Below are 11,002 nucleotides of genomic sequence, written 5' to 3'. Positions count from 1 at the left end.
GAAGGAAGGAAGGAAGGAAGGAAGGAAGGAAGGAAGGAAGGAAGGAAGGAAGGAAGGAAGGAAGGAAGGAAGGAAGGAAAGATATAAAAATATACTGGGGGGAGGGGAGATGATACAGATAAGAACTTTGACTCTAAACCAGTATCTGTGATTCACAATGCTAAGGTGATTCAAGGGCACAGTAAGGGATCCATCGTAGGGTAAATGTGAGCTTAACAAACAAAAAGTCTGACTGAAATATAAAGTAATCATAATATATATTTTAAAAAGCATAGAAGATCTATATAATAGGGCAGGATATATTAGTTTTAGACTATGCAGTTTAAAATATCTTCCCTAAAAAAGGGATTTTATGTGACTAAATTAGGGATTAATGCATCTTACCTTCCACAGAAGGTGCCTGATCCTGAGCTGAATACAGCATGTCCTTGAAAGCCTATTAAAAAAAAAAAAATGCATGAAATCATGAGTAATCTTTACACTAAAAGCATTTGACCCTAAGCAATCACTTCTTTTTCAATATCCAAACTACATGATTCCCTATATTGAGAATTTAGTAAAATACTTCAATTAACTTTAATAAGCTGAAACCCAAATACCATACTTTCGTTATCAATCCACTATTGTCCAATCTTTAAGAAAATGGCTAATATGTACACTTTAAAAATTAAAGGGCATTTGGAAAAGAATGAAAAATCTCCTGAGAGATCATAAACTCTCTTGACTAAAAGAAAATAGTGACAGAAACTGAGAACAGTGGTCCTAGAGAAATACGTGGAACACTGCTTAAGAAAATATGAAACACTGGATACAAATTTTTTTTAATTGTAGTAACATAAAAGTAACAAAATGCACCATCTTAACCATTTTCACATTAACAATTCAGTAGTGTCAAGTACATTCACACTGCTGTGTAGACAATCTCCAGAATTCTTTTTATCTTGGATACAAATACTCTTCAATGAGGGCCTGGAAAGTCCTCCATTAAGAGTTCAGGACTATAAACATATTTACAGATTTACTGGTTTTTTCCAAACCAGTGAATTAACTACCAATAATATTTAGGTAATTTGGATGGCTGGTGTGGTCTCCCAATAAGTGGTTTGGGGCAGTAATGAAAAAAGCATTTCAACATACCTATCAATAGGTAGAATCAATCAAATGGATACGTTTCCAGTGTGAAGAGCTGGTCATAAACAGGTGGCTATATCCAGTCCTATAGCTTCAAAGCTTCAAATACCATCTAACAATTGGTGATTCCCAAAGTGGCCTCCGGCCTCCCTCAACAACTAACATTTGGAGTCAGATAATTCTTTATTTGGGGGTAGCTAGGGGGGCTGTTTTGTGCATAATAGGATTTTTAGTATCATCCCTGGCATCAAGAGACCCACTAGCCTCATCAAGATACCAGTAGCAACTCCTCCACCAAAACCGTTGTGACAACCAAAAATGTCTCCAGACACTGCCAAATGTCCCGTGAGGGACAAAATCAATACACTACCCCCACACCCAGAACCACCACCTTAGAATCACTCAAGTATAAACCCAAAAAAGAGGAAATAAACTTCCAGGGTAAGCCGTTCTATATTCAAGTCTAGTAAATTATATTCTTCCCAAGTGAATTTACCATTTGCTTTAGACCAGTGACCAACCTGTTAGTTCTATAACTAACCAAGCCTGACAACATATGTAAAAGAGACTCCCAATGAAACAAGGAAAATTAAAATTAATGCATTTTTGTTCATTTTAACCCATGTGTTTCTTTTAAAATCTTTGTACGAAAATTATGTATATTTAAAAATTTTAACAGCGCACATGCTTAAATCCATAACATTCAGTAAGATTCACTATTTTTATAGGGGCGCCTGGGTGGCTCAGTCGTTAAGCGTCTGCCTTCAGCTCAGGTCATGATCCCAGTGTCCTGGGATCGAGCACAGCATCGGGCTCCCTGCTCAGTGGGAAGCCTGCTTCTCCCTCTCCCACTCCCCCTGCTTGTGTTCCTTCTCTTGCTTTGTCTCTCTCTGTCAAATAAATAAATAAAAAATCTTTAAAAAAAAAAAAAGATTCACTATTTATATAAAATTTGAGATACTACAATAATGCAACTGTGGTATAATAAAAAATATTTGCTCTTTGTTTCAGGTTCCTGACACAAATTTCTTTTTTTTTTTTTTTAATTTTATTATGTTATGTTAGTCACCATACAATACATCATTAGTTTTTGATGTAGTGATCCACGATCCATTGTTTTCATATAACACCCAGTGCTCCATGCAGTACGTGCCCTCCTTAATACCCATCACCGGGCTAACCAATCCCCCCTCCCCCCTCCCCTCTAAAACCCTGTTTGTTTCTCAGGTCCATAGTCTCTCATGGTTCATCTCTCCCTCCAATTCCCCCTGCCCATTTTTGCCTTCCTTCTCTTAATGTCCTCCATGTTATTCCTTATGTTCCACAAATAAGTGAAACCATATGATAATTGACTTTCTCTGCTTGACTTATTTCGCTTAGCATAATCTCCTCCAGTCCCATCCATGTTGATGTAAAAGTTGGGTATTCATCTTGTCTGATGGCTGAGTAATATTCCATTGTATATATGGACCACATCTTCTTTATCCATTCATCTGTTGAAGGGCATCTCGGCTCTTTCCACAGTTTGGCTATTGCGGACATTGCTGCTATGAACATTGGGGTGCATATGGCCCTTCTTTTCACTACATCTGTGTCTTTGGGGTAAATACCCAATAGTGCAATTGCTGGGTCATAGGGTAGCTCTATTTTTAAAATTTTGAGGAACCTCCACACTGTTTTCCAAAGTGGCTGTACCAACTTGCATTCCCACCAACAGTGTAAGAGGATTCCCCTTTCTCCACAACCTCTCCAACATTTGTTGTTTCTTTCCCTGTCCATTTTGGCCATTCTAACTGGTGTAAGGTGGTATCTCAGTATGGTTTTGATTTGGATTTCCCTGATGGCTAATGATGATGAACATTTTTTCATGTGTCTGTTAGCCATTTGTATGTCTTCTTCAGAGAAGTGTCTGTTCATCTCTTCTGCCCACTTTTTGACTTGATTATTTGTTTTTTGGGTGTTGAGTTTGAGAAGTTCTTTATAGATTTTGGATCCCAGCCCTTTATCTGTAGTGTCATTTGCAAATATCTTCTCCCATTCTGTGGGTTGCCTCTTTGTTTTGTTGACTGTTTCCTTTGCTGTGAAGAAGCTTTTTATCTTGATGAAGTCCCAAAAGTTCATTTTTGCTTTTGTTTCACTAGCTTTTGGAGATGTATCTTGAAAGAAGTTGCTGTGGCCGATGTCAAAGAGGTTACTGCCTATGTTCTCCTCTAGGATTTTGATGGATTCCTGTCTCACATTGAGGTCTTTCATCCACTTTGAGTTTATCTTTGTGAATGGTATTAGAGAATGGTCGAGTTTCATTCTTCTGCATGTGGCCTGACACAAATTTCTGAAAATCTTTAGAATCTACTCTCTTTTATATACCAATGAGACCGCTCATGGAGTGGGGGGGCCAAATGGCTTCAGGATGGAGGTTGGTCCCCAGAAAAACCAACCACCTGATTGTGATTAGAGGGTTAAAACTTCAGCCCCACCCACAGATCTCTGAGGAAGAGAAAATGGCTGGGGACTGAGTCAATCACCAATGACCAAAGATTTGTAGTCACCCAGGCAGAAGTATGGGTATCCTGGGTACCCCATTTATAGCTGGCATCTCAAGTGAGGGCAGTCTTGTGGGACAAGCCCTTACCCATGGGGTCTGTGCTAACTCTGGATAGTTAGTGTCAGAATTAAACTGAATTATTAGACACCCAGTTGGTGTCAGGGAAATGGTTATTGGTGTCAGAAAAAAGAACTGGTCAGAAGTGGTGTCAGAAAACATGCAAACAGAAATCATTTTTACAAAACCTTCATTATTGAGTCACAACTTTTCTAAGATTACATTTGAAGCTCAGGCTCATGTTTTCTGACCATTAATTCTTAAACTTATTTATGTACAAAAGTCCTAAGTGAATATGACAAAGGTATGGAACTTCTTTTAAGAACAAAGTATATACATTCACTATTTTCTTTACAATTTCAGATGTCTCAAGGACCACTAATTTCTAGTCTAAAAAAGGAAGTCAGTCCAGAAGATTTTATCAAACATGAGAAAGTCTTTATGTCAGTTTGGATTGGAATTTCATATTAAAGTCCTACACAAGTATAGAGTGGTGGTTATGTTACAGTCGTCCATTAGGTATTTAAAGAGAGTAAATGAATAGATTGCTTAGAGCAAAGTATATCTCTAGAAAGAAAAATATAAGAAGGAACACATAAACCCAGCCAGAGAATATTTACAGAAATAAATTATGGAAACAGGTAATATCAGAGACTCAAATATCTGAATAACTTTTTCTACTTCTGGAGTACAATAGGCATGTGTGCCAAAATTAAATGATTAAATTCAAAGCTTTTCTTCTTCGGAGAAAATTACTTTAAAAAACAAACAAAGCACACTGAAAAAGCATACTAAGCAGTACCTTGGTGACATATAATGAAAATAAATTAAATTTGCAAAAGGGAAGCTTACCAAATTAAGTTTTAAAAGACAATTAAAATTTTATAAAGAGAAAAATGGTGATAGCCTTCATTTTGATTATAAAACTGAATCATAATTTAGACAGTTCTCAGTAAAATCAGGGACAATAATCCTGCTTCTTACTACTTCAGTTTTCCTCTGAATAAAAGAAACCTCTAAGTTTTTTATTGTAGTAAGTGTCTCGAGAACTCCATAAACAGGATATCATTCTATTCTTGTGACACGAGAATAGCCCCCAATTAGGAACGAAGAAGGGGGAAAAAGCCTACAGAGTAATGTCTACATTAGTACCTATATACTATTGTCTATAATATGAAAGCACTTGCCTGGGTTAGGAACAGTACATCCAAATACACAAAACAACACATTCAAAGAGTTTCCTCAATTTATGCTGTTTTCCTTTAAGGATACACATTACTTTATGTAAAACTCTGAATTTGGGGGCACCAGGGTGGCCTCAGTCCATTAAGCATCTGACACTGATTTTGGATCAGTGAAGTCCTAAAAGTTCATTTTTGCTTTTGTTTCACTAGCTTTTGGAGATGTATCTTTTTTTTTAAGATTTTTTTTTTTTTTTATTTGAGAGAGAGAGAATGAGAGACAGAGCATGAGAGGGAGGAGGGTCAGAGGGAGAAGCAGACTCTCTGCCGAGCAGGGAGCCCGATGCGGTACTCGATCCCGGGACTCCAGGATCATGACCTAAGCCGAAAGCAGCCGCTTAACCAACTGAGCCACCCAGGCGCCCCGGAGATGTATCTTGAAAGAAGTTGCTGTGGCTGATGTCAAAGAGGTTACTGCCTATGTTCTCCTCTATGATCTCAGGGTTGTGAGATCCAGCCTGGTGTTGGGCTCTGCATTGGGCATGGAGCCTGCTTAGGATTCTCTCTCCCTCTCCCCCTCCCTGCCTTAAAAAAAAAAAAAAAAAAAAACAAACCTGAATTTGTACAATAAAATCAATATACATTCATGTACATTACAATAGATTAGTTTTTTTTAAAGATTTATTTATTTACTTTGAGAGAGAGCATGGGTGGGGGGGGAATCCTAAGCAGGCTCCCCTTAGAGTGCAGAGCCCGATGCAGGGCTCAATCTCATGACCTTGAGAGCATGACCTGAGCTGATATCAAGAGTCAGACACTTACCTGACGAAGCCACCCACATACCCCATAACAGACTTCTTGGATTTTCAAAGGATTCAAAGCAATCTTTTCTATCAACATCGCTACTGTAATCTGAGTATTAAATTGTTTTTGTTATGTTATTGAAATATATATATACTAAGACAAAACTCCTTTAGTGCTTATAACAACTCATATAATAGTAAAATCTTCCAAATTAAATCCAAACACAGTCACAAAACCAATACTATTCAACCAACAACATTAACAGGACAGGAAAAAAGATGTTTGCTGAAACAAAATCTCAACTGGCAACATGAATACAATGCTGTCATTATATCGGTTCTTCTGAATTTGGAATGCCTATATGACTATCAGATGTGATATAATTCTCCTAGTACCTCTCCCTACTATAAGGTAGCATAGTACAGTGGGTAGGAGTTATGGAGTCAGACAATGTGTATGAAAACCAACTCTACCACTTAATAGCTATGTAAGCTTGGGAAAATTAACTTCTCTGTATAACAATGCCCTCATCTGTACAACACAAGTGATCGCACATACCTCACAGGTCTATTATGAGAATTAAAAACTCTTAAAACACAAATCCTTATATTAATTATAATTCATGATTATACATGAAGAGTACTTAGAACATAAAAGATACTCAAAGAATGTTAGCTAATCCAATGTGAACTACCACAAAACTTACATCGTACAGTGGGTTGTGGCATCATTTGGCAATCTACTATTTGGACATGAATACATCATTTATGCATTAGATATACCTCAGTCCTTATTAACTCTTCATAAAGTACTACAATACTACCTGGAGCCAACACGACCAAACAAGCATAAACAGTTACTGCAATCTCCTGGCATTTACTAGTTTATAAGACAGGTAATCTAGATGATCTAGAATATGCTATGATAGTTTCAGAAAAATCACTGTCATGAACATACTATATTTTTAATTCTCATAGGAAACCTACAGACTCATAAGAAAATACATGCAAATCCCAGTTTGCATATGCTTTAAATAATAAGGTCTCCTGATTATATTATTTAAACTTTCTACTATATAATATCTATTCTATGAAATAGAGTATAGCTCAAACCTAACATATATGTTTAATAATACTATCATTACAAATTTCTTATGTTGTTAATTTTTAGTAACACATAGTAGATCATCATTAATCTCCTTTCCAAAGCACAGGCCATTTCACAGGCCTTTTCACAAACTGAGATCAGAAGCTAGAAAAATTCCTACTTCCATGTGGTATATATACACAATGGAATATTACTCACCCATCAAAAAGAATGAAATCTTGCCATTCACAGCAACATGGATAGATGTTCACATTCACAATACATGGACAGTATTATGCTAAGCAAAAAAAGTCAGAGAATGACAAATACCATAGGATTGCACTCATATGTGAAATTTGAGAAACAAAATAGATGAACATATGGGAGAGGGGGAAAAAAAAAGAAAAAACAGGGAAACAAAACACTAGAGACTTAAAGATAAAGAACAAACTGAGGGGTGATGGATGGAGGTAGGTGGCGGATGGGCTAGATGAGTGATGGGTATTAAGGAGGGCACTTGATATGATGAGCACTGGGTATTGTATGTAAGTGATGAATCACTGGATTCCACTCCTAAAACCAACATTGCACTGTATGTTAACTAGAATTTAAATAAAAATTTGAAAAAAAAGAAAAAACCTCCTACTTCCTATCAGTTCACCATTAGCCTCATATAAATCATACGATAACTATTAACACCTCCATCAGTAAAATATCTAACCCATGTTGCTCTCATTACCTTCAATAGCATTCAAAGTCAGCACACTGGAATCTAATTATTGATTGATAAGCAATGAAACAAACAGGTATTTAAAGAGGAAGGGAAAGGGATATTTGTCATAAACCTTTAAAACAGTCATAATCTCTATTAACAGTGTTTAATAATTAGATAAAGTTTACATCACAGACTTTTTTTAATCTGAAACTTTTATTTTTTTTTAAGATTTAATTTATTTATTTGACAGAGAAAGACACAGCGAGATAGGGAACACAAGCTGCGCGGAGTGGGAGAGGGAGAAGCAGGCTTCCTGCCGAGCAGGGAGCCCGATGCGGGGCTTGATCCCGGGACCCTGAGATCATGACCTGAGCCGAAGGCAGACGCTTAACAACTGAGCCACCCAGGCACCCCAAATCTGAAACTTCTCTAAATGGAACTCCTCAATAACAAAATTTCAATATATTTTTCAAAATATGTACATCATGAGCTTAACTACAGCACCCCAGAAACATTCTCCAATTATTTCTTTTTCAGTTTCTACTTCTTCTTTTTGCATTCCCTTTTTAATTTTTTCACCAGAAATACTGGGTAGTCTGTGAATAAGGTACAAGTCAATTACACGTGACCTGGTTTTTGTCTCATCATCTAGAAATCAGTCATGTTTTCATGATACTGAAGTGTTAACAGCAGTTCTGTAAATCAAATTATAAACCTCAAAAGAGGGCAGCTAGCATTCTCATGTGTCCTATACAAAGAATCACCATCTAATTAATGCTCATTTCTTTTCCCATATAGAAATTAACTAACCTAGGGGCGCCTGGGTGGCTCAGTTGGTTAAGCGACTGCCTTCAGCTCACGTCATGATCCTGGAGTCCCGGGATCGAGTCCTGCATCGGGCTCCCTGCTCGGCAGGGAGCCTGCTTCTCCCTCTGACCCTCCCCCCTCTCATGTGCTCTCTGTCTCTCTCTGTCTCAAATAAATAAATAAAATCTTTAAAAAAAAAAAAAGAAATAAACTAACCTAGCTCTATTTTTGATGACAGAAATAATCTGTAAAGTCAATAAAAACTCTTATACAAATTCTTATAATCTAATATATTAAAGTTCAAAATTAATGTACTCTTGTACATACTTAATACAAAACCTATAGTATATTAGGATTATGCATGAGCCAATTGATGAGTCAACAATACAAATCATCATCAGGATATCAGCAAAAGGCAATTCAATAAGCAAAAGTTGTTACAACATAAATTATAATTGAAATTATTAAATGTATAAAACATATATAATAGGAAGAACTAATTTGGAACATGTCATGTTATATTCACATTTATAAATTATTGCGCTAATATATTCTGACATTCACTAACATGGCTTTTACTACTTCTATGTGGATATCTCCCAAAACTATATCCTCAGCCACATGTCTGCTAACACAAACTCAGAATGTCCAAAATTCATTTCTTCCCAAAACCTGCTCTCCTCATGTTCTGTATTTCTTTTAATGCTATTGCCAGTACCCATATCACACAGATTCACAATCTCAGTTATCACTCATTCAACAAATATTCACTGGGTATCTGCTATGTGCCAGGCACTGTGCTAGACACCTGGACTACATCATGAGGAAAATAAAAATCCCTGTCCTAGCAGAGTTACATTCTTATATTCTCCTTTCTACCCATGAGTTTAGTGATCTGGTTCAGTCAATGCCACTATCACAACCTCATTTACATTCATTCTCTCCTATCCTTTTACCCACAAATACTATTTCAGTGAACAAATACTATTTCACTGGTTTACCAACCTATAGGTTTTCAACTCTCTAAAATATCTTACAGACTGCTGCCATATCAATCTTCCCAAAGCAGTCTGATTCTCCTGCTTAAAAACTTATAATGATTTCCCAATGGCCACAAATTAAAGCTCATAATCCTCTGCTGGTCTCTAAGGTACCCAGAATGGTCCAAACTGTCTTTTAGGCTTATCTTCCAAACTGAAGAAAATCACTTTCGCTTTCACTTTCACCTGACCTTCAAGCCAAAATGAATTATTTATTATTATAATTACTCATTTTAGGGACCTCAATATTTCTTCCATCTTTGCCTTTGTTTACAACTATTGCCTCTATCAGAATCCCCCACACTACCCACATCTTTAAAATCTAATTTCCAAATCTTAACCATTCTTCAAGTTCTACATCAAATTTAACCTCTTTTATGCTTTGTCCTGATTTCTCCAGCTAGAAATCATCACTCCCTCCTCTGAAATCCTGTACTACTCTACTTGAAATCATTTATAGCACTTAATATTTCTACCTTATGTTTTAGTTATCTGTGTCACTTGTTCCCCATATGAATGTAAAGCCAGGGTTTTAGCCACCTTGCTTGTACTTGTATAAAAGAGGCACACCATAGATATTTCTAGATTATTAATACCATCATTAAGGAAGTTCCCAAGCTTTACTCATTCAATGAACATCGTTGGATGTCTACTCTGTACACTATGCCAGGCTCTAATGAAATGATGATGACTCAAACAAGGAAAAGTCACATAAATACGTAAATTAGAATACAATATGTTAAATACTTAAAAAAAAATAAAGCATACTGAAAGTCTAAGGCAGTAGCAATGGAAAAAAAAAAAAAGTAGGTGAAATATGGGAAAGAGGGGGATACCAAGAAGCAAACACCAAGAAGCAAAAAAGAAAGATTAGACAAACAACTAAACATGAACAAGGGAACTAAAGATCTCCAAGATTTTGAGCCCAGGTAAAAAGAAGGATGATTCCGGATACTATTAACTGACCTGAAAAAAAACAAAAAAGAAAAAACTTGAGCAAAAAAAAGAAGATAAGCATTTGGATGACAAACCATTTTGGGTATCTACAGGATATCTGAGATAGTTAGTGGACACATGAAAATAGAGATCTACCATTTAAAAGATAGGTCAGAGCTAGTGTTTAAGAGTTGGAAATCATCTATATAGAGATGATTTGAAATTGCCTAAGCTCTAGGTAAATGCAATTTCTCAGAAAGTAAGAAGTGGGCCCAAGACATAAACTTTTGGAATACAAAGCAGCAGAGAAGACAATGAGGAAAAAAAATCAGATATATATACACAGGCCACAAAAATTAAAGGAGCATTTCAGGAAGGAAGAGATACTAATCAATGGTATTGTAATAGTGCTGTATGGTAACACATCATAGATGCACATGTGGTGAGTACAGCATAATGTGTGGAGTTGTGGAATGACTATGTTACATACCTAAAACTAATTTAACACTGAAAAAAGAAAGAAGAGCTTTAAAAACTATCAAAATCTGCTTAGAGAAGAGGTACCTGCACCCTCATGTTCAGTGCAGCATTTATTAACAATATCCAAGACATGGAAACAACCTAAGTGTTAACAGATGAAGGGATAAAGAAGATGTGGTATATACATATACAATGGAATATTATTCAGCTATGAGGAAGA

The 11,002-nt window shown here is 36.3% G+C and overlaps 1 protein-coding gene across 1 annotated transcript in view; it reads right to left on the bottom strand.

Annotated features, from left to right (window-relative positions):
• Positions 1-11,002, bottom strand: part of XPR1 (xenotropic and polytropic retrovirus receptor 1) — a 242,984-nt gene that overhangs the window by 212,453 nt on the left and 19,529 nt on the right. Inside the window, exon 2 of the mRNA XM_035010567.1 lies at positions 385-436. Coding sequence (XP_034866458.1) covers positions 385-436 — 52 coding nt within the window. The remainder of the gene's footprint in view (positions 1-384; positions 437-11,002) is intronic.

Source organism: Mirounga leonina, unplaced genomic scaffold, assembly GCF_011800145.1.
Source record: "Mirounga leonina isolate KUSES-001 unplaced genomic scaffold, KU_Mleo_1.0 Mir_154, whole genome shotgun sequence".
Classification (NCBI taxonomy): domain Eukaryota; kingdom Metazoa; phylum Chordata; class Mammalia; order Carnivora; family Phocidae; genus Mirounga; species Mirounga leonina.
This window is presented reverse-complemented; position numbering and strand designations above follow the sequence as displayed.